We start from the raw sequence: 25,352 nt of genomic DNA on the forward strand, positions 1-25,352 counted from the left end.
CAAGGAGTGCTTGGTCAAAAGCTCATGTAATTTTAATCAGCTGATTCGACTGGAAACCTGAGAACTTATTATTCAGTGGTTCAGTTTAAACACAGTTAGCTCTAAATCTCCACATGCTATTTCACACCAGAAAATACACCTGTAGCCACCAAAAATTCTACTGCAGCTTAAACACCTTGATTTGGCTGCATACTTCACTATACTGGTTCCTACTTGTTGTTGAACAATGTGTACAGTCCTGACAATTGTTAGTGCCTTTGTTCACACTTAACGCTAGATCCTTCACCATCGCTTTTAATATTATGATTTCGTCTCTTCCCCCCACCCCCTTCCCATGTTCTTCTTCATCTACGTCTACATCTATACTTGCAAACCACCATGAAGTTTATGGTGGAGAGTACTTCCCGCTGTACCAGTTATTAGAACTTTTTCTTGTTCCAACCGTGTATTGAGCACAAAAAGGATGGTTGTTTAAATTGCTCTGGGTATGCTGTAATTAGTCTAATCTTGTCCCCCCATGACTCCTAAGAGAGCAATACATAAGAGGTTGTAGTATATTCCTGGAGACATTGTTTAAAGCCAGTTCTTCAAACTTTGCAAGTAGGTGTTCTCAGGATAGTGTGCATCTATTGTAAATCGTCCTCCAGTTAAGTTTCCTTGGCAGCTGTGTGACACTATCCTGTGGTTCAAACAAATCTTTGATCATTCAGGCTGCCCGCCATGTGTATGTTCAGTATCCTTTGTTAGCTCTATTTGGTGTTAGCCCCACACTCTTGAGGAATATTCTGAATCACATAGGTTATTTGTAAGTAATCCATTTGTAGATTGTTTGTATATCCTTAGTATTACACCAAAGAACCATAGTCTGCCATCTGTTTTACCTACAACTGAGCCTATGTGCTCATTCCAGTTCATATCCCTATAAAGTGTTACACCTAGGTGCTTGTGTGAGTTGACAGAGTCCAGTTGATTGGATTAGATTAGATTAGATTTACTTTCATTCCAATTGATCCATAGTGAGGAGGTCCTCCAGGATGTGGAACAAGTTGAGACTTCTTGATACTGTTATCATAGAATACTACTTTTTTTTCATTTCATAAAGTTCCCAAATTTAAATTTCTGAATATTTTAAAGCAGTTTGCCAATGTATGTGCTACTCTGAAATTTGATCAAGATCCAACTGAACATTTGTCCACCTTTTTACAGGCAGTACTTCGTTATAGATAACTGCATGTTCCACAGAAGTTCTGAGATTAATATTATTAATACTAGCTGGAAGGTCATTAAGATACAACATGAACAAAAAGGGTCCTGAAACACTTCCATGGGATACAGCTGAAATTACTTCTAGATCCATCTATGACTCTCCATCCAAGATAGCTTGCTGCATTCTTCCTACCCAGAGATCCTCAATCCTGTCACAAATTTTACTTGTTACCCCATATGATGGTACTTTTGATAGTTAATATCTTTGGAACAAAATGACATATCATTTCAATTGTGTGCAATAGCATAATCCAGTGTTTTCTCAAACGATCTTGGTGTGCATTTTCCAGCAGATAATAGTGAACAAAGTAAGATTGTCATTTGAGCAACACAAGGCTGTATTGAAGTGGTACTGGAAGTGCAGAAAGATGATGGAAGTACAATGACAATGGCATAATTTGTACAGAGATCAGCTACCAAGCCATACAACAATGTATCAAATTTGGGATAAATTTGAAGCCGGCGGTACCATTCAGGATGTGCACAAGGAAAGGTCTGGTCAACCAAAACATCAACAAGTTCAGCTTCCAGTGCTGCTGTGTTGCAACATTTTACTAGATCCCCTCAGAAATCTAAGAAGAGGTGCACATTAATCAAGCATACGGCAAATTCTGAATGCTCGAAAGTGGAAAGTGTACATTCCAAGATCATTCCAAGAATGAGGATGATCTGGACTGAAGGATGGAGTAATGAGACATTCACATGGACAAGCATGTTAATCTACTGGGTGTTAATCTGTGAACTGGTCTGTTTGATTGGCCCATTCTTCTTTGAAGATACTGTAGCTAGTGAGGTGTACCTTCATATGCTTCGAACATTGATATTACATGCCATCCTGGAGGTGGTGGGAAATGAAAGATTTTCCCTACAACAAGATGGCACTCCACCTCACCCCTGCAGAGACATCAAACCCTACTTGGATGAAAATCTGCCTGTACGATGGTTAGGTTGAAGAGGGGTTTTTAGGTACCCACCACAGTCTCCGAGTCTTACATCTCTTGACTTCTACCTATTGGAGACCTTGAAAAATGAAGTTTATCAATGGAAGCCAGTCACACTGAACAAGCCACGAGAAACCATGTAGACAGTCTCTGTGCGTATCACACCGGCAACACTGACAGCCGTAATTCAGTCAACAGTTCAGCAGAATCAGTGTTTTTGGTTGCTAATGGGGGTCACTTTGAACACACAAAATAACCTTCCCCCCCCCCCCCCCCCCCCCCCCACTCCCGAGCACCTTAATCCATGGATGGAACACTAGCTTGAACTACAAAAAGATGGAAAAAGAAATCAACCATGCCCTTTTCAAAGCAACCGTCCTGGTATTTCTTAGGAGCAATTTGGAGAAATTACAGAAAACCTAAATCTGTGGGGCCAGACAAGGATTTGAACTGTCTTCTTCCCAAATGTGAGTCCAGTGTGTGAACAACTGTGGTACCTTAATCAGTGCCAGTAGAAGGACCTGATTACATTTACTGAGTCTGGCCCAGACATTTTTGCATGCTGTTTTAATTTCTATCTCGGCAGATTTGAGATTCTTGTCTGCTGCATCAAGTTCACCATCTCCATTCACCATTAGCCTATTTTTGTAGTGCACCCCTGATCCATTTATGGGGACCATACAGTTGTCAACCCTATGGCACAAACCCAAAAAGTTGTAGCCTAGCTTGTTACAGAATCTGATTCACTCCTTCTGTCTGACTCAAAACCAGGGGTCATGATCAGTTATGGGGACAATGCTGCAAATTTTGAGCTTTGTTGAAACTTCTTGAGCAAGGTACCTTCTTGACCTTCTCTGCCAGTTATTGGAATGATCCAAGTATGACCTTGAAGCCCAGATGACAGGCATCATTTGCTCTAGTGTGGGGAACACTCTGCAGTTGATTGTACTCTGTTCCCTCAGTGTCTTTGGGAATAGCCACTTCAGCAAGTTGAACAAGGCCTCAAGGCATAGACAATGAGTATGTCTGGTATTCCTTCCCATACCTTGCTACTTTAAGGAAAAACATTATTTGCCGTATGTTTGAACTGTTGGTGATTAACCTTCACTGAAGATTTTTCTGATCACTCTTTGTTACTTGTAAAGAATTGGACCAGGGGAATAGGAACTGAATCATGATGTACTATGTCATTCATTTTGAAAATCAGAACCATAAAACTTTTAGAAGACAGCAGTTCAATAAAAAATTTTTGTTTCACTGGAACACTTATTTCTGGTGACAGATGGTTAATAAAGATATCTGCTTTTCCCCTTCCCTCTTTTGTTCATCAGTCTGATTACTTCACACACTTCAATCAATCACACAAGGCTCAACTTCACTTAAACATATGAAAAGAGCTCCAAAGGTGCAATAATCTGGCTATTGTAGCTCTATAGTAACCATCAAGCAGCTGGAATCTGTTGTTTTTGGTTGTTGAAGTTGTACTCCAATCAGCCATCATTAGATAATCTTGTTGATCTCTTCATAAGAACATTCATAAGAACATCTTCATAAGAACATCAAAGTATACTTGAGGGGTCATGTGGATAGGTACTTCCTTTGTATGACCATCTCACTTTAGTCCTTTTACTTTAAGGATATGCAGTGAGTTTCTTCCCAATCATAGCTGTTGCCAGTTGTTTTCATTTCTTATGGTTCAAATGGCTCTGAGCAATATGGGACTTAACATCTGAGGTCATCAGTCTCCTAGAACTTAAAACTACTTAAACCTAACTACCTAAGGACATCACACACATCCATGCCCGAGGCAGGATTCGAACCTGCGACTGTAGCGGTCTCGTGGTTCCAGACTGAAGAGCCTAGAACCGCTCGGCCACTCCGGCTGGCTTCATTTCTTACTTAATCAGTTTCATCTTTTGTAACCAAGAGTGGGGGAATTTCTTTTCCATTAACTAGAGATGACTGTACTGGTCCAGTAATCGTTCATGTCTCCAGTCCATGTACTGAAAAAGTTACAAAAATATTTTGTACAGGCTCATCCCACAAGTCTGTGGAAATGTTTCATCTCAGACTATCTGACTTACTAAATGGTAAAATTAGGATGCTTTTGTGTTATGGAATTAAGCTCTTGATATAATGGTACTTTCCTAAAATTGAATGATGCTGCCTGTATTCTAGAAGATACTCATATTATATCCCTCTGTCTTCACTTCTTAGTGAGCTGTTGATGAAGTGGCATGTAGCAAAAAATCATACTGTATAGGTTTCACTGATTTTGAGATCCATTATCATAAAGTCTTCATGTTGGAGACCTTGATCAGACTTCACTGTAAATTTCTCTCCCCCTACCATTACATCATTGACATAGTTTGGGTAATCATTAGGCATTCGAGCCTTTGTTTTGACTGCTTTTAAAACTTCATTCATTATGATGACAGCAGTAATCTAAAGAAACTTCTTCTGGGTCTTTATAAAGCTCTTAATCTCATCATGTAATAGCTGTACTCTTGCTGTTGTGATCTCAGGCATAGGTGCCCACAGAAATTTATCCAAGGCGATGGGAAGTGGTGGCAAGTGTGTAAAATTGCAATTTTTTATGTAAATGATATAGCAGTTGCTAATGCCATAACAATCTCACAGTGATCAGCCACATAATGCTACAATTGTTTAAATGAGAGGTTTAGTGGACCCATGGGAAATCGCATTTAGAAGCGTATGACAGTTCTGTAATGAATAAAACCTCTGTATTCCAGATTCCCAGGGGAATGGGGAGGCAAGTGCCCCTTTTACTCCCTTCTTTTATGGACATCTGATCTCAGGCACTTTCTTATCTATCGAAGGTAACAGATTTAAACAATGTTAAGTCCAGGATGGAATAATTATAATATTATAAAAAGGATATATTATTACTCACCATGTGGAGGAGATGTTGAGCTGTAAAGAGGCACAACAAAAATACTGATTTACATTTCAGCTTTCGGCCGAAAGGTCTTATCAGTTTATCCCTCCCCCCCACCCCAGCCTTCTTCTTATCCACACCAGCTAAGCCAGATTGCTTCTCCCATTAGGTGTTCTTACAGTCTGTAGTCTGGCCTCAGTGGCAAGAGACAGTGGTCTATTGCATGTGTGTGCGTGTGTGAATGTGATTTCTAATTTAGAATACCTTCCAGCTAAACGCTAAAGTACAGCAGTTCTTTCATTGGGCCTTTCTGTGACTCAGTGTCTCCTCTGTATTATAAGTAGCAGTCCAGCCTTTTTGTGATATTAAAGGTAACAAATTCCTATGATGAGGTGCAGAAATAAAAGGGTCTCAACTAATGTTTGAATGGTGTCTCAGCAATAAATACTATTACATAGAAATGTAGCATGAGATATGCACTTGAATATTACCATATTACTGTTTTGTGTGATCAAGTTTTTTAATTGTATGGGAACTTAAGAGTTTTGGATGAGCCACATTTAGAGAGTTGGGAAAGCCAGTGGGAAGTGAAAAGAGAGAATAAAATTGTCTATAAAAAAAATGATAACAAAATGAAAATGACACAGATTAGGGAGAGATAAAAGAAACTGAGCTGGCAAAGAAATAGCAAGAAACCAGTTGAACATAATGACTGAGATCCTCAAGAACAGATGGGAGAAGAGAGAAAGAAGAAATATAAATGTATCTTACAAGGTGTACAACTTTGCTTCCGCCGTTTGCTGATAGATGATGAAAAGGGTAAGTAACGGTCAAAAGAAACAGATTGCAGATGTCAAGCAGCTAGCTTGGACCTCAGTCAAAATAACCTCATTCAAACATTAGTCGATTTGTGCCTCCATCATAAAGTTGTTCTCAATTGAAAATGTCAGTTTATGAGCCTAATTCTCGTCATTTGCAGGAGGTGTTACTGTTTTGTTTCAATATGAAGAAAATAGTTGCTGAGTCTCATCAAATGCTCTCAAGTATGTATGGTAAAGATGATATTAGTGAAAGAACGTGTCATGAGTGGTTTCAATGCTTCAAGAACAGTGATTTTAACATCGTAGACGATCATAGTGGTGGAAGAGAGAACATTTTCGAAGATGCAGAATTGGAGACATTGCTGAATTAAGACTCACGTCAAACTCAAGAAGAATTGGCATGATTAGTAGGAGTGCCACAGCGAGCCATTTCAAAACGTCTCGAGGCTATGGCCATGATTCAGAAAGAAGGAACTTGGGTCCCATGTGAGCTGAAACCAAGAGACGTTGAACGGCCAAACTGAATATTCACAGCTCCAAGATCATGCTCTGCATTTGGTGGGACGAACTTGGCATTGTGTTCTATGAGGTGTTAAAACCAAGTGAAACAATCACAGTGTTCTTTATCGAATGCAATTAAAGCGTTTGAGCAGAGCATTAAAAGACAAATGGCCTCAATGCAGCAAGAGGCACGATAAAGTGATTTTGCAGCATGACAGTGCTCGACCCCACATTGCAAAATAGGTCAAAAGGTACTTGGAAACATTAAAATGGGATGTCCTACCCCACCCGCCACATTCTCCAGACATTGCTCCCCCTATCACCTGCTTAGATCAATGGCGCATGGCCTGGCTGACCAACACTTCCAATCTCACGAAGAAGTCACAAATTTGATCGATTCATCGATCGCTTCAAAAGATGAACAATTTTTTCAACGCGGGATTCATACACTGCCCAAAAGATGGGAGAAAGTAGTGGCCAGTGATGGAAAATACTGTGAATGATACATCTGCAACCAATTTGTTTCATTAAAGCCTCAAATGTTGGGGAAAAAATGGTGGAAGCAAAGTTGTACACCTTGTAAAATGGAAAATCCAAGATGGGAATAATGATAATATTATGAGAAGGATAGATTTCTACTCACTATATAGAGAAGCTCTTGAACTGCAGACAGTTGCAGCAAAAAGACTGCTACACTTTTGAGCTTTCAGAAAGGCCTTCTTCTAAAGTAGAAAATACACGGAAGGCATTTTGGCTGACAGCTCAGATGTATAGCAGTCTTTTTGTTGTGACTATCTGCAGCTCACTGTCTATTAATCTTCATTTATACCAGTGTGGGAGGGACGGGGTGGACATTTCTCATTTCATGGTACACACGTGGCAGTCAAAACCCTAGCAGAGTATGTGATACTGAGTGGCAAGGGAAGCACTTTTTTTTGTGGCTTGTCAGTTGGTATGTGGGAGATGGCAAATGATGGGGGAGACAAGGTCTAGCTGATCACTTTCTGGACAAGGTGGGAAGGGTAACAATTTTGGTCTGTGAAGGCCTATGAGAGACTCTTGGCACAATTGGAGAGGGACTGTTCATCACTACAGATGTGATGTCTGTGGTGGCTAGGCTGTATGGAAAGGACTTCATGGTGAGGAATGAGTAGCAGCTGTCAAAGTGAAGGTATTGTTGGTGTTCGGTAGGTTTGACGAGTATGGTGGTACTGATGTAGCCATCCTTGAGGTGGAACTCGACATAGAGGAAGATGGGTTGTTGGGTTGAGGAGAACTAACTGAAGCAAATGGGAAGAAAGTGTTGATGATGTGTCTCCAGTCTCATAAATTCTACACACTAATTTCAATAATTATTTGGGTGCCACTTCTGTAAATGGTTTCAGAAATTTCACATTAATGTTACTGATACCTTTTGCTTTGATATTGCAAGTCTACCAAAGCTCTTTCAGGCTCTGGTTTTAAAAATGTATCCCTGTGTCCTCCAGACAGTTCCTATTTCAAATCATATGGATATTAACAGACAGTTCTCCTCCTCCTCCTCCTCCTCATCATCATTATCATCATCATCATCATCATCATCATCATCATCATCATCACTGTCATCATAATAGATACCTCAGTTTAACTATTTCACCTATCCCTTTTCTCCTCTTCATTTAAGAGTGGACTTTCTTTTGTATCCTTAGTATTTGTTTCTTTGCTTTTCAGGGCTTAGTTATTTTGACATTTCCATTTCCTGAATCTATCCCTTCTTTTCGATTTTCACATTTTTCTAGCTGCCATTTTGCTTTAGCTTCATTGTGCATCAAACTGATTTAACTTCAGAGTGATACATGGTTATATTACTTTCTTTTCCTGAACATTATTTTATTACCTTCTTTGTTCCTATATTTCTCTGTCAAACTACTGTGACTGCCCTGGTTAGGAATACCCATTCTACATCAGCTGAATTGCTTACTGTCATATCCATTATTGCAGTATCTACATCCTCCAAGATATTCGCACGCGCGCGCACACACACACACACACACACACACACACACACACACACACGACTCTCTTAAACTTCAGGCTTCTCATTGTCATCACTAAATTGTTATTCTGAGGCTATATCGGCTCATCGATATGCCTTGCAATGCAGTATATGATTTTGGAATCTCAAGAGTCTCAGTATGATGTATCTAGCTAGTATCTTGCTGTGTGTTGGTATTTTCCAAGTATACATCCTCCCATTGAAACTTCAGTGTAGTGTGTCTTCTCCTGTAACTCTGTGTTCAGTCACTTCCCCTACTACAGAACTCAAAAATTCCCTATCATTATTGGACTTAAATCTCTCTTTTCATAATAACTTGCCTGTTAAGTTTCCTTATACTGTGTATTCTCTGGCTCCAGTTACCTGGTTGTGATGTTGTCATGTGTACCTGAATGGTAGGTATTGGTGTGTGTGTGTGTGTGTGTGTGTTTTATTTTTTTTTTTTGTCCCTAACCTTTCTGTTCATAACAAGTCATATTACTGTTATATCATTGTCTGAGTCTGTTGATATTTCCTTACATTTGTCTGGCCAGATACCTCCTCCTTGTATTCATTTCAACTCATTGATCTCCACAACCCTAGTTTCAGCCTTTGCATGTCCCTTTCCAGATTTGTAGTTTTTACAACAGATTCGCACTTCTGTCATTCCACACTTGGACTTGTAGAATGCTACCCTTTCATTGGTTTTCAATATTTTTCTCCTAGTCACTTCCTCATTGGCAGCAACTGTGCCCCCCTCTCCCCCCCCCCCCTCCCCCCCCCCCCCCTGATGATCAGGAAAGGGTGCCCTGGATCTCTCTTTCCACTGTTTCCCCTCTTTTGACAAAGTTATTGGCAGATAATGTCTTCAGCTGCTATAGCTGACAATTTTTATTAAAAATCTTAGTAATGATGGGGATAGATTTTGAGACCCAGGGCATTACTACGAGACTATGGTAAGTATTCGTAGCAGCCAAAGAACCTAACAAATTATTCTGCAGGAAGCACTGAAAATGACATTATCATTATGGTAATAGCTTATTAAATGTAGCTGTGTGTCAACACAAAGCTATATGGATCATTCCGCTCTGAGAAGCAGGATATTAACTTCAGATCATGGTGAAATGACACTGAATAAATGTCACAAACAGAATTAAAAAAGTGAATTACATTCCAGAATACTGGTAGTTACAAAAGTCACACAAAATCAAAATTTCAGAAATTCATATAACAGCCCCACCGTTACCACTATTCTCTCATAAACATTGTCAAAGTGTGATTAAAGTAAAAGTACTTTGAATTTCGTTGTCACTTTATTTTAAATGTGTACTGTTCTTATGAAGTGGTTTCTCTCTTCATGCGTATAACAGAAATTAATTGCCTGTGGCATATTTGTGTTGTTATATTTTATCATTTAATATTCAAACATAATCCCTTGAAGACAAGTTGTAGGATGAGGATGTATATTTTTTAATGCATAACAGGCCTTGTGTTCAAATTAAGTTCTTAGTCACATGAGTTATATACTCTGCACCAGTGATGTAGTGCTTAACACACAATATGATTTTCATTAAGCACAGAACAAATAATATACAAGATACAAAGAATGAGATAGAGTGGTCTGCTTATCGATTGCTCATTATTGTGCTGTGTAGATGCACAAGTTAGTATTTAAACAATTTAGTCTTTCATTTCTTCAGGTGCTAAAAGAGAATGCAAGTGGTTTGTTATTAAAATTACAACACATACATTCCAAAAAAGATTTGGCCAACATATCAACAGCTTGTGAAATGATCATGACAAGAAAATCGACACACAAAAGAGCTCGTCTTGGGACTTAGGGCCAGTTGTTCATCCCATGGACCATTTGTGAAAGGGACAGGAAAATGGGGAGGGGGAGTTACAGTTGTACTAAAAGTACCCACCACCATACATCATAAGGCGGCTCACAAAATATAGATGTAGAAGCAGGAACAGTTTTACCACAATATGTGGGAGTATGGGTGGTGATGAGGTAATGAAGAGAAAGTATTGAAAAGGTACATGTGGATGCCTGTGATCTAGCACTGATAGAGAAATAAATGCCTTAAGGCAAAGAGCTCACTGAAAATACTGGTTTAATTGCACTTCTATGAGTTGAATTTCAGTGCTGATGCTTATTTATTGAAACAGCTTTTCATTTACCTTCAAAGATTGTGTAGACCCCTTTTTGACCTTCCCACTTGAGAAAATTTTTGATCATTACCAAGAATCAAGTCTGGGATTCCACATCAATATCTAGTGCAATAACCATTAAACCATGATGATTGTCTTTGGATCAGAGCTGGTTACGTAATAAACTGGCAGATCAGGACTCATTTGTGAGGGCAATTCAGGAACTAATGCCTGATTATATTGTCAGTTCTAAGCCTCAAGCTTACTTTATTTCCTCACCATTATTTGTTTCTCATATCTGTCTATGAGATTTAGAATTTTCTATCAGTCCATTACCTAGTTGTTCGCTGCATGCTGCACCTTGACATCACTTCCAGAACTTTTTCCCCCATGAACTCATTGAGCTCCATAAAAACTTGAAAATCACTATGAGCGAAGTCCAAATTGTGTGTTGGGTAATCAAATATTTCTGATCAGAACTGATCCAGCAAAACTCTACTTAAAGAAGCAGTGCAAGGGTGGGCATTGTCAGGAAGAATCACACTACTGCAATAAAGAATCTTGTGCCTAAGATTTCCTGACAAAACTCCACCATCTGGTGAGCAAGATGTACGAGACAGGCGAAATACCCTCAGACTTCAAGAAGAATATAATAATTCCAAACCTAAAGAAAGCAGGTGTTGACAGATGTGAAAATTACTGAACTATCAGTTTAATAAGTCACAGCTGCAAAATACTAATGCAAATTATTTACAGACGAATGGAAAAACTGGTAGAAGCCGACCTCGGGGAAGACCAGTTTGGATTCCGTAGAAATGTTGGAACACGTGAGGCAATACTGACCTTACGACTTACCTTAGAAGGAAGATTTAGGAAAGGCAAACCTACTTTTCTAGCATTTGTAGACTTAGAGAAAGTTTTTGAAGATGTTGACTGGAATACTCTCTTCCAAATTTTGAAGGTGGCAGGGGTAAAATATAGGGAGCGAAAGGCTATTTACAATTTGTACAGAAACCAGATGGCAGTTATAAGAGTCGAGGGGCATGAAAGGGAAGCAGTGTTTGGGAAGGGAGTGAGACAGGGTTGTAGCCTCTTCCCGATGCAATTCAATCTGTATATTGAGCAAGCAGTAAAGGAAACAAAAGAAAAATTTGGAGTAGGTATTAAAATCCAGGGAGAGGAAGTAAAAACTTTGAGGTTCTCCGATGACATTGTAATTCTGTCAGAGACAGCAAAGGACTTGGAAGAACAGTTGAACGGAATGGACAGTGTCTTGAAAGGAGGATATTAGATGAACATCAACAAAAGCAAAATGAGGATAATGGAATGTAGTCTAATTAAATCGGGTGATGCTGCAGGAATTAGATTAGGAAATGAGAGGCTTAAAGTAGTAAAGGAGTTTTGCTATTTGGGGAGCAAAATAACTGATGATGGTCGATGTAGAGAGGATATAAAATGTAGACTGGCAATGGCAAGGAAAGCGTTTCTGAAGAAGAGAAATTTGTTATCGTCGAGTATAGATTTAAGTGTCAGGAAGTCGTTTCTGAAAGTATTTGTATGGAGTGTAGCCATGTATGGAAGTGAAACATGGACGATAAACAGTTTGGACAAGAAGAGTATAGAAGCTTTCAAAATGTGGTGCTACAGAAGAATGTTGAAGATTAGGTGGGTAGATCACGTAACTAATGAGGAGGTATTGAATAGGATTGGGGAGAAGAGGAGTTTGTGGCACGACTTGACTAGAAGAAGGGACCGGTTGGTAGGACATGTCCTGAGACATCAAGGGATTACAAATTTAGCATTGGAGGGCAGTGTGGAGGGTAAAAATCGTAGAGGGAGACCAAGAGTTGAATACACTAAGCAGATTCAGAAGGATGTAGGTTGCAGTAAGTACTGGGAGATGATGAAGCTTGCACAGGATAGATTAGCATGGAGAGCTGCATCAAACCAGTCTCAGGACTGAAGACCACAACAACAACAACAAGGTTTCAGATATTAGGGCATTATAATATCAATGTACAATGGTAAATTGATCATAGTACTTTCTAGCATAAAATTCACTCTTACAGCCCGAAAGCACTGTTGCCACAAATGTCAACATTCACATTGGCTGATTTTTACATGAACAATGATTTCACTCGGGGCATGCCAGAGATCAGGCACCAGTTGGTCATGTTTCAATACCAGTAACAGTTTAGTAAAGAAAAGCATTTCCACCTGATAATACTGCATCTAAAATATGACTTATGTTGCTGCTCTCTGTTTTGTTCTGGTCACTGAGTTGTCTGGGAACCTGTGTTGGTCACGGAGCTGCCAGGGAATGCACCCACATTTTGATAAAAGCCAAGATTATGGGGTCAGTTTCACTAACCAAAGAACAAGAAATGATGAATAGGAGTTTCTAACTCATTGAAGACTATTATCTGTGTTGCACAACTTTGTTCTTCACTTGGTTCATGATGATTGGCAGACACTTGGATCGAGTTTTGTCTTGCATATTTAGTCACCACTGTTGAATCTCACTTTTTTTTACATTCAGTATTGTATAATTGTACATTTCACTCAGTCAATGTTAAATTCCTCTATGTTTCACCGAGCGAGGTAGTGCAGTGGTTAGACACTGGACTCGCATTCAGGAGGACGACGGTTCAATCCTGCGTCCGGCCATCCTGATTCAGGTTTTCCGTGATTTCCCTAAATCACTCCAGGCAAATGCCGGGATGGTTCCTCTGAAAGGGCATGGCCGACTTCCTTCCCCATCCTTCCCTAATCCGATGAGACCGATGACCATGCTGTCTGGTCTCCTTCCCCAAACAACCAACCAACCATCTATGTTTCAACCTCTGGGCTTCAAAAAATATATCACCTCCGACTTTATACTTGGCAGGAATTTGTATCATGCAGTTCATTAGAAGCAGTTTCTGAATAAACAGTAACAACTTGTTTTGACTGACATGCAAACAGTACTGGACGAGATACTGAAGAAACCATTATACCTTGGATAGAAGTATCATATCAGTATGCACAGCAGGAGTGTGCAGTAGCTCATTACTTCCTCAATTAACCTCATACTTTTAGAATCCTATGAACATGAAGGAAAGCGAGAGGTGGTAGTGTCAAATGTGCATAATCTAGGAATTATGTTGAAATTTTGACATCCCTCTGTATCTTGAATTATTTTTTAAATGGGAAAAAAGGTGTTTTGATGTTATAATAGATAATTTTGTATAGAAAATGGTGAAAATGTTAATGAATAGAACAAATATCTCTCTCTCTCTCTCTCTCTCTCTCTCTCTCTCTCTCTCGTGTCACACACACACACACACACACACACACACACACACAGGTATATATATAGTTATAATAGAGGGAAACATTCCACGTAGGAAAAATATATCTAAAAACAAAGATGATGTGACTTACCAAATGAAAGTGCTGGCAGGTCGACAGACACACAAACGAACACAAACATACGCACAAAATTCAAGCTTTCGCAACAAACTGTTGCCTCATCAGGAAAGAGGGAAGGAGAGGGAAAGACGAAAGGATGTGGGTTTTAAGGGAGAGGGTAAGGAGTCATTCCAGTCCCGGGAGCGGAAAGACTTATCTTAGGGGGAAAAAAGGACGGGTATACACTCGCACACACACACACACATATCCATCCATACATGTACAGACACAAGCAGACATATTTAAAGACAAAGAGTTTGGGCAGAGATGTCAGTCGAAGCAGAAGTGCAGAGGCAAAGATGTTGTTGAATGACAAGTGAGGTATGAGTGGAGGCAACTTGAAATTAGCGGAGATTGAGGCCTGGTGGATAACGGGAAGAGAGGATATATTGAAGAGCAAGTTCCCATCTCTGGAGTTTGGATAGGTTGGTGTTAGTGGGAAGTATCCAGATAACCCGGACGGTGTAACACTGTGCCAAGATGTGCTGGCCGTGCACCAAGGCATGTTTAGCCACAGGGTAATCCTCATTACCAACAAACACTGTCTGCCTGTGTCCATTCATGCGAATGGACAGTTTGTTGCTGGTCATTCCCACATAGAATGCATCACAGTGTAGGCAGGTCAGTTGGTAGATCACGTGGGTGCTTTCACACGTGGCTCTGCCTTTGATCGTGTACACCTTCCGAGTCACAGGACTGGAGTAGGTGGTGGTGGGAGGGTGCATGGGACAGGTTTTACACCGGGGGCGGTTACAAGGGTAGGAGCCAGAGGGTAGGGAAGGTGGTTTGGGGATTTCATAGGGATGAACTAAGAGGTTACGAAGGTTAGGTGGACGGCGGAAAGACGCTCTTGGTGGTGTGGGTAGGATTTCATGAAGGATGGATCTCATTTCAGGGCAGGATCTCAGGAAGTCGTATCCCTGCTGGAGAGCCACATTCAGGATCTGATCCAGTCGCGGAAAGTATCCTGTCACAAGTGGGGCACTTTTGTGGTTCTTCTGTGGGAGGTTCTGGGTTTGAGAGGATGAGGAAGTGGCTCTGGTTATTTGCTTCTGTACCAGGTCGGGAGGGTAGTTGCGGGATGCGAAAGCTGTTGTCAGGTTGTTGGTGTACTGCTTCAGGTATTCCGGACTGGAGCAGATTCGTTTGCCACTAAGACCTAGGCTGTAGGGAAGGGACCGTTTGATGTGGAATGGGTGGCAGCTGTCGTAATGGAGGTACTGTTGCTTGTTGGTGGGTTTGATGTGGACGGACGTGTGAAGCTGGCCATTGGACAGGTGGAGGTCAACATAAAGGAAAGTGGCATGGGATTTGGAGTAGGACCAGGTGAATCTGATGGAACCAAAGGAGTTGAGGTTGGAGAGGAAATTCTGGAGTTCTTCTTCACTGTGAGTCCAGATCATGAAGATGTCATCAATAAATCTGTACCAAACTTTGGGTTGGCAGGCCTGGGTAACCAAGAAGGCTTCCTCTAAGCAACCCATGAATAGGTTGGCGTACGAAGGGGCCATCCTGGCACCCATGGCTGTTCCCTTTAATTGTTGGTATGTCTGGTCTTCAAAAGTGAAGAAGTTGTGGGTCAGGATGAAGCTGGCTAAGGTAATTAGGAAAGAGGTTTTAGGTAAGGTGGCAGGTGATCGGCGTGAAAGGAAGTGCTCCATCGCAGCGAGGCCCTGGACGTGCGGGATATTTGTGTATAAGGAAGTGGCATCAATGGTTACAAGGATGGTTTCTGGGGGTAACGGATTGGGTAAGGATTCCAGGCGTTCGAGAAAGACTGCTCTTCAGTATATCCTCTCTTCCCGTTATCCACCAGGCCTCAATCTCCGCTAATTTCAAGTTGCCGCCACTCATACCTCACCTGTCATTCAACATCTTTGCCTCTGCACTTCTGCTTTGACTGACATCTCTGCCCAAACTCTTTGTCTTTAAATATGTCTGCTTGTGTCTGTACATGTGTGGATGGATATGTGTGTGTGTGTGTGCGCGAGTGTATACCCATCCTTTTTTCCACCTAAGGTAAGTCTTTTCGCTCCCGGGACGGGAATGACTCCTTACCCTCTCCCTTAAAACCCACATCCTTTCGTCTTTCCCTCTCCTTCCCTCTTTCCTGATGAGGCAACAGTTTGTTGCGAAAGCTTGAATTTTGTGCATATGTTTGTGTTCGTTTGTGTGTCTGTCGACCTGCCAGCACTTTCATTTGGTAAGTCACATCATCTTTGTTTTTTATATATATATATAATAGAGGGAAACATTCCACGTGGGAAAAATATATCTAAAAACAAAGATGATGAGACTTACCAAACAAAAGCACTGGCAGGTCGATAGACACACAAACATACACACAAAATTCAAGCTTTCGCAACAAACAGTTGCTTCATCAGGAAAGAGGGAAGGAGAGGGGAAGACGAAAGGATGTGGGTTTTAAGGGAGAGGGTAAGGAGTCATTCCAATCCCGGGAGCGGAAAGACTTACCTTAGGGGGAAAAAAGGACAGGTATACACTCGCGCGTGCACGCACACACACACACACACACACACACACACACACACACACACACACACACACACACACACACACACACATCCAACCGCACATACACAGACACAAGCAGACATTTGTAAAGGCAAAGAGTTTCGGCCGAAACTCTCTGTTTTTGCCACTAGTTTGAGTTTGTATTCACCTTCTCCTTTTTACCGTAATCTACTATACAATTTTATCCCGCCTATATATACTCAATAATACGTAACCCACTTCCAAACCACAAAAAGAATAAAAAATAAATAAATAAATAAAATTCCACTTTCAACACTATCGCTGCTATAAAATCCACCGTTTCTAGTTCACAAACAGTTCCTTTCACCTATTGAACAACCATTTCGGCTGGTTCTAATAACTTTCGCTTTATTTCCATTTCCGTTTTTCCCACGTCACCGATCATTTTTAGCCACTTCCCACAGGTTTTAACGTTATTATTTCTTCGTCAGACAATTTTTAGCCTCATTTTCATAATCTGCCACCACAAAACCACTCATTTTAATACATTTACACGCAGTTTTTTCGAAATTTTGCTGAATTTCTCCACCCTTTAACGTGTTTTGGCGGCAACACAACCACCTAACCTATGTGCACATCGTTGTCTACCAACCCAAGTTCACCACAGGATCAACGTAGCCCAGCTTTAACCAACACTTTTTCGCCTTTTTTCACACCAGATCTCCAGTTACTTTCTAGTTCACCTTTATCTCTCCCCATATATTTTTATTTTCATTTTCATTTCAGCCTCATGTTACACTTTCCACCTTCTAATACCATGTCACCCTCACAACACTGCCACAACGACCCCATTAAGTTTTATTTACATTCCCTCCGTAAACCTGCCTTCGCCCTAGCCAGGTTATGCTCCCATATTTTATTTTCTCAGGCTTGTCTGATATTTGGCATTACCCCCAAAGGCCTCACACTTAAAGTTCCCATCTCTGGCTGCAACCCTTCTTTCCATCACTCCCTATACCAGTTCCAAACTGAACAATCCATTGCCCTCACCCACCTAATCCTTCACCTACACATCAAAGATGTGCGGTTGGATATGGGTGTGTGTGCGAGTGTATACCTGTCCTTTTTTCCCCCTAAGGTAGGTCTTTCCGCTCCCGGGATTGGAATGACTCCTTACCCTCTCCCTTAAAACCCACACCCTTTCGTCTTTCCCTCTCCTTCCTCTTTCCTGATGAAGCAACTGTTTGTTGCGAAAGCTTGAATTTTGTGTTTATGTTTGTGTTTGTTTGTTTGTGTGTCTATCAACCTGCCAGCGCTTGATAAAAACAATAACACACACACACACACACACACACACACACACACACACACACACACACACACACACACACACACACACACAAATTTGGTTCGTTCAGAAATCACTCAGTAGTATATATAGAAAGGCACAAATGCTATTCAAAATGACAGTGGACAGGAGGTGGCACTAAGAGATGTATTAGGGGAGCAGTTGACATTGTATATGTGAATTGGACGTGAAACATTAGTGCAGCTGTAAGTGGAATAAAAATTAGAAAAGTGAGGAGGAGGAGAAGGGAATAGATGGAAGGATGAATAGTAGTTTTCAGCAAAACTGACAAGATTTTTAACTGTGTCACAACTGAATCAGAATTGGTTCTTGCCACTGGATGTTTGATGAACTGGAACCGATAAGGAAAATGCCATATGTTCCTGATTGTAGAGGAGCTACTGAAAGCATGAAATATGTGGCTGGCAGCATGTTTGGGAACTGAGTGGTCCCTTCTATAGCCATAAAGGACTGGAATACACTGCATGGTAAGAAATATGCTTCTCTACAGTTGCTTCCATATTTTACAACTCTTTTTGTAGTTTGGATTTAGTGTCAGCTCCTTAGGTCAGCGACGAATTGTGATTTTTATGTGAAGTATAGAGATCCAAACCAAGAAAGATGGTACAGTGGTAAGACACTGGATTTGCACTTGCGATAACCAGAGTTTAAATCCCTGTCTGAGAATCCAGAAATAGGTTTTCCATGTTTTCCCTAATTGCTTAAAGCAAATGCCAGGTTATTATTATTATATTATTATTATTATTATTATTATTATTATTATTATTATTATTAAAAGGATATACCTAATTCTTTTCCCCATTGTTGTTCATTGCTAACATGTACTCTATATCTAACAACCATGTTATCAACAGGATCTTAAATCCTATCCTTATTTTCAGTTATGGAACTTTGTGCTTGGAAAGCTACCAAGAGTAATTTTTAGATTAAAAAAAAAGAAATCAGATTTATGTTGCTCTCAGATAGTTAGTTACCACCAGGCTGAGTAAATGTACATGAGTCTGCCAGAGTTTTTGTGCCCTCCAAATGCCAGAGAAGGTGAGAAAGTCAGACAGAGTCAGAATTACAGGATTTTGTTACAGGGAGGAAGATTTTATGTAGTAAAAATGCAAACTTGTCATACTGTCAAATTTACAAACTTTAACTAGCATACATAATAAATAATTTAAATACGCCATTGATGGATGTTCATCATATTTCTGGTTGGGCTATGAATCATTTGGTCAAATTTTAATATAAGGAAAAAATAGATTTCCACTCTCCATAAAGATGACACGTTGAACTACAGATAGGCGCAACATTTTTGTTGTGCCTGTCTGCCACTTAACATGTAATATTTACGGTGAGTAGCATCTGGAGATTCTATTCTTTTGTCAAATCTTTGTTACAAAACTACTCCTGATTGAAATTACATGTTTTGTTTTTTTCGTCCGGTGAGCTGTTGCAAGATTAAGGTGGATTATTTTCTTATAGTTTATAAAAGAACCATCAGACAAGAAGAAATACAAATAAATAACTCAAACCTAATACGTTGGTGGCATTAATAAAAATTTTCAGTGCAGGTGAACAAGATCTTCATTTCATAAAGGTTCCATCCAGCTTCTGTTCAGAATGTTACTTCAAAGAGTATTAGATATTACTAACCCTTCTCAGTACTACTTCTGTCTTCTCTCTTAGAGGGGAAAATCTAAATTTTGAAAATGTGGGTTAACAAAATCATCCATAGTTTGCTGATTGGTATCATTTTGGTTGAAAATAATTAACACACATTTTTGCCTTTGGTGAACTGACTTCTACATTCTTCAGAATATTGTACCCTATCAATGGCTTCCTTGCAGAAACTTCACATACTAGGGTTGCTAATCTAAATTTACTGATATTTGTAACTGAAATATGCTAACCTTTTTGTCTTGGACAGTATGAAGGAATACACTTTTGGCAGCTATCAATGAGCAATCTTTATTTTAATTTGTAATGTTCTGTGTATGAATAAATTTTATTTACATTGCTTGAAAGTTTAAAATATATATAGTTGTATCGTGGAGGATGCATAGTGCAGCCACTGGAATTTGTTGTTACTGATTTAATTAAGAATGTGTGCGATAGATTACTTTCTATCCATCAAGCAAGGTCTGTATGACCCTTCTTTTAATTTGGTTCTCTCTTCTTACCATGACAACAAAAGGGGAAGTCTTCGGGACAGTAGGTTGTATGGGTGAGTAACAAAACTTTTTAAAATGAAGCATGAGAATCAGTGTATTTACACAAAATTTTGCATGAATATATCAGTAACAAAATCAATGAAAAATTGAAATAAGAACCATAATGCTGTCTTCGGGAAACACTGTCAAAATGTTTATCTTTTGAAGTTCTCAAATCAGTAAAAGTTGAGACATATCAAATAGAGGGCAGTTTTACTGATTGGCATTGGCTGAGCTTGAATCTGAATGCATATTTTTAAATTGTAGAGTAGTGTTCACACTACTGTAGCTTTTTATAATTTTCTTTTTTTACATAAGAATATCAATGCACCAAAATAAGTTTGCACGTGATTTTGATTTGGAATACAATGGTAGCTTGTGTTTGTGGTGGAACAGTTTTTGGAGTGAGCCTAGACTGGTACAGAAATTCGTAACACTTTGGCACTAAAGTAGTGGAACTTCATGTTGTCATTAATGACACAGGAAGAAATAAAAAAAATGGAAATTTCCAGTTACAGTGAATATTTTACAGTCATACTAGAAAATTAAATTTTACCAGTAATTTGTGTGTCTTTAGAGAAAAAACACCTCATCCAAACTAGGTAGTATTAACTAGAATGTGACGATTAAACCACAGTTTCTTTTACTATTAAAATCACACACTTAATCACTAAGACTACATTCGACAAGTGTTACCATGCACAGAAAACTGAGTTTTTTAATAACAGAGACCTCCAGCTAAAATGCTCCGAATGTTATTCTTGTTCTGTAACTGTTTAAAAACAAGCTGTTAATACCACCACAGCTACAGCATTGTAAAAACAAAGTGAATTGCGAAATTTAAAGTGCGAAAGAATTGTTAATGTGGTGAAGCACAGCTTCTCATATCTCGCTCCACCATTCTTTCTTTCTCTCCAATAAGAATATGTGCAATAAATTGTTCTCTAAATTTATGATCTCTGTTTTAGTATATTTCTGTAAAACCCTTGCTTTAAAGCAGGATTCCATTTTCTTGTGAAATCTGTATAAGGTATTCAATGAAAATTTTCACACAGTATATGGCACATATAGGACATCAGCAGATGTACTCACTGCTGTATTGTAACAGTCTCCTAGCCAATTAATACTGCATAGCTTTGCTCTCCAGTTATTTCAAATTCATGGTATGCCATGTAATGCTTAAAGAACGCAGGCATTTAGAGTTTCACAGGTGTTCTGCTTGTGGTGCCCCCTGAAGATCCAATCTACCTTTAATAATAATTCTTGGCAAATAGATTTTATTGGCAAATTGGGAACCTGCTTTAGGAGTTGCAAGGCCATGATTTCCTAGGCAAAGAGGTGGTCTGTCCTCATTTCAGTACAGGTACACACTTACCAGCTGGAAACTTAATAGCAGTGTTCTTCGATTTCAGGGACGATGGAAGTGTTAACGCCAGCCGAGAGACTTTTGTGAAAATCGATGAAGATGCTCCATCCAAGTCAAGCTTGCCTTTAAAAACAACTGCTGTTACTACTTACAATGCAGGAGGAGGATGCTGATCTGCTGTTGAGATGTTAGAACATTGTACTGAATGGCAAAGCAAATTGTTTGTACTGTGAAATATATGCACACTACAAATTTAAAGATTAGAGTGCATGTACTTTTATAAGCCATTATAAGCACATAGTTGTTCACAAACTGGTATAACAAGCAATATGCTTTGTCACATTTTATTGTAGTGTTCATAGTACTTGTAGTACTTCCATTTTCTGTATTTTGAATGAGTGAGAGTGTGAGAGAGAGAGAGAGAGAGAGAGAGAGAGAGAGAGAGAGAGAGAGAGAGAGAGAGAGAGAGAGAGAGAGATTTTGATAAATCAGTGTGTCTGGTCCTAAGGCACAAGGAAAAATATTTATTCTTAAATCTTGGTGAGAAATGGGAGTTATGGTCCTGACATTTGTCAGAGGTGTAAATTCAGATGGTGCCAGCAGATAATAAAGTTGGGTTTCAGCTTATGTGAGCTATTAATGAAATTTAATTGTGTCATATTTCTTTTTATACATAAAGAGTCGACTTTATTGTCTAGAAACTGCTTGTAGACTTTCTCGTTTCTTTCTTGCCACATTTTGACACTACAGGTAATAAGAATAAAGGCACCCACCATTTGCCAACAAATAGTTGCATAGCTTTACCCAGACCAGATATGCTGACTCTTTTCCAGGAGCATGCTAAACTGTGTGAATGCGATAGAGCAGCGCATGCCTCCGACAGAACGAGCAGCGTTAATGGTGGCAGAGGAAAAGCCACACCCTGACTCATGTAAGCACTGACCCCCCTATTCTGACTCTCTTCTCTGTTATAGTTGAATTTTGGTGTTAAGATTTTGAGATTTCATTTTATTTTAATTTTACACTTATAATTTTTTGGGTGCCAGCATATAGGCTCGATAATACTGTTACACTCACAAACACGCACATTCTACTCAGATTTTTTAAAAATAAAATCATTGTGTGTATTTACACACACATACACAATTTAAATATTAGTACAAAAACCAACATTTTAAAAGTGATACATGCACCTCAGCTGCTGTTGCTGCAGCTTCAGCACCCATCACAGCTCCGCATGATTTGGAACTGTTCATCCATTTATTTATTTTTACAAGCTGACTTTCTTCATTTTGTTCTTCTGGCACCATTACAGACATTTCTGATAACTGTTTTTATTGTGACTTGAGTTGTAGTTAATTTGAAATTAAAATTGTATCCTTTTTGTAAAAGGAGTTTGTTAATTCTGCACATTGATTTGCATGAGAATTTATGTCTCATTAATATTGATATTGTTGTGCATGAAGTACATAAACTATGTTTGCTGCATTTAGTGGCTGCAAGAATTGAAATTCTGTTCCTGTATATGCACTGTAGTAAATGGACAAAATATATGATTTCATTTTGCAGTCAGTAGGACACTACTTCTTGAACACTTTATAATGTATAGACCATTTTGTCTTGCATGTTAGCTTCTTTGTGAGCTTATCATATATATTATGTAATTTTATTAAAATAATTTTATAATTCAATTTCTATTTCATTGTACTTTGTGTAATCTCTTGTTTATACTGCGAATAAAAGTGTCTGAAAATAAGTATCAATACCACAATATTTGTAATACTGAAGACTTGAGCTTTTTGTGAATTCTGTATGCATGGTCCAAAAATACATATCAGTATTCGTATGGCAGTTTTTGTCAGTTCATTTGAAATAATAAAATAAAGAAATATGCCTAAAATGGTTGAATATAGAACCTGGGTTAGGGGCCTCATTAAAGGGTCATTAGTAACAGAAGCAGGAAAATTAATGTGCTTAAACATGGCTCAATAAGTAATTTAAAAAAAGGTTACAAATAAATAAAATTTGTTATAAGAGTTTTGTAAAATTCAGTGTGTCGAATTATGTATCTTCAGGTATATCTGTAAGACACAGTGCCAGTAGCTTTGCTGTACAACTCGATTTTCTTTACTGCATGTATCTTAAACGCACACATTGTTCTATTCAATAGCAAATAGACTGTGCCTATGTCAGTAGTAGCTAAACAAAAGAAAGAAAGAAATGTGGAAATTTTTGTTTAGGTCTCTCCCTCTCCTTGTCTAACGTATTGTAAATAGCTGTTATTGATGTGCTACTTTTTTGTTAGGTGACTCCTAGTGAATGACACCTGAATTTTCAAGGCAGTATCAAAGAGAAATCTCTGCATTTTGAGGGCATGAGTGTTCCTTTGTGTTTGGAAATTATCTTAATTGTAAACGCATGTTTTTAAGCCATCATCATCATTCATTATCGCTTGTGAAATACATGCTCAGAATTTCGATTTCTGTAACCCTCACAAACATCAAAATCTTCACATAATACACTTATTTCACATAAGAAATTTTATAAACAACAATTACTATTTCATATCCAGCGCCGAGCCCGTTTGAAAGAAGAACATTTTCGAGTAAATACAATCCGAGGAGGCATTCTGCATATGCTACAGTACCAGGTATGGGACCTTATAGTACGGCGCACTGATGCACGCTATCAGCACGGCCTCAGATTCACTATAAAAAGTCATAAGTTTGACTTCGTGAAGCAATTATTCTACTCACATCTATTCTGCACTCTAAAAATGAGCACTGCTGTAATATCACAGTGAAATTTGAAATGATCTCAATGAGTGCCATAACTTTACTTGTACATTCGCATATTAATGAAACTGAAAAATAAATAAAGAAAAATCCTGGTAAGGACTGAACATATATAAGCAAATGATTCATGGTGAAACAGACTTTTCTTTTAAAGATAAGGGAATCTGGATTTGACTGTCCAATCACATCTCATGCTGTGGTCAGTGCCACAACTTACCCTATGCACAGATCCATCCTCCATTTTGTCATGTTTGTGCATGTTACTATGGAATGTGCAATGCCTGTAAGTGTAGCTGCTTGCCATGTGATAAACCTTCTTTTAAATAACTAACTGTCAGGCTTGGTGATATCCTCAGCTGGCTGTAAAGATGTTACTGAAAGTTTTTGAACCAAGTATATTTTTAGAATCAGGAACTACTACTGTATCACTGGAGCTGCAATATCAAAACCTCAGAACAGCCACATTACCAACAGCAAACTATTACAGGATTTATTCTTGATATGGTGAAAAACTTGTATGTGTGAAGAGGAAGACAATAGTATTTGTTATTTTAAATTACACTTTGTCTGGGTCACAAACTTAAATATGGGCCTGATATTGGGGACAGCAATACTAAAAGACAAAAGATTTGAAAATATTAAAAAGTTCTTTAATTACATGTGACATATGAACATCTACTCAAAAACTGCTGGAACCGGAACAGTTGGAGCAGAGCTGGTGGGCACATGCTTTATAAAAACCATAGTGAAAATATATAATTACACAGAAAGAGGGAAGCATATATGTAGCGTCAAGAAAATTTAGAATGAACAGATGCTGGAGGGAAAGAAAAGTTGCTCCCCTCACCAGATCAGTTGTGAAATTAGGAGAGGAACAATTGTTTCTCTTGAGTCAGAATTTGAAGTCACTTCCCCTTTCCATCAGCATCTCTTAAAATAATATATCATTTTGTTTTTTTGCTATAGTGTGTCTTATTTTTCTCTACATCCAGATGAACAAATTTAAAAAATGCACAATACTAAAGAAGAAGCTGTGTTTCTTGATTAATACCGGTATTAACATGTCAGCCCTGCTCCAA

At 38.9% G+C, this 25,352-nt stretch overlaps 1 protein-coding gene across 9 annotated transcripts in view; it reads left to right on the forward strand.

The window, feature by feature from the left end:
* The window catches only part of LOC126188976 (glucose transporter type 1), a 1,320,264-nt gene that overhangs the window by 1,223,115 nt on the left and 71,797 nt on the right, over positions 1–25,352 (forward strand). For 7 of the 9 annotated variants that reach the window (XM_049930753.1, XM_049930752.1, XM_049930756.1 and 4 more), the window contains one exon: positions 20,097–20,126. In XM_049930753.1, coding sequence (XP_049786710.1) covers positions 20,097–20,126 — 30 coding nt within the window. Of the gene's footprint in view, positions 1–20,096; positions 20,127–21,524; positions 23,330–24,050; positions 24,125–25,352 lie in introns of those variants that run through there. The other 2 variants (XM_049930758.1, XM_049930757.1) reach the window with 2 other exon arrangements.

Source organism: Schistocerca cancellata, chromosome 5 (assembly GCF_023864275.1).
Source record: "Schistocerca cancellata isolate TAMUIC-IGC-003103 chromosome 5, iqSchCanc2.1, whole genome shotgun sequence".
Lineage (NCBI taxonomy): Eukaryota > Metazoa > Arthropoda > Insecta > Orthoptera > Acrididae > Schistocerca > Schistocerca cancellata.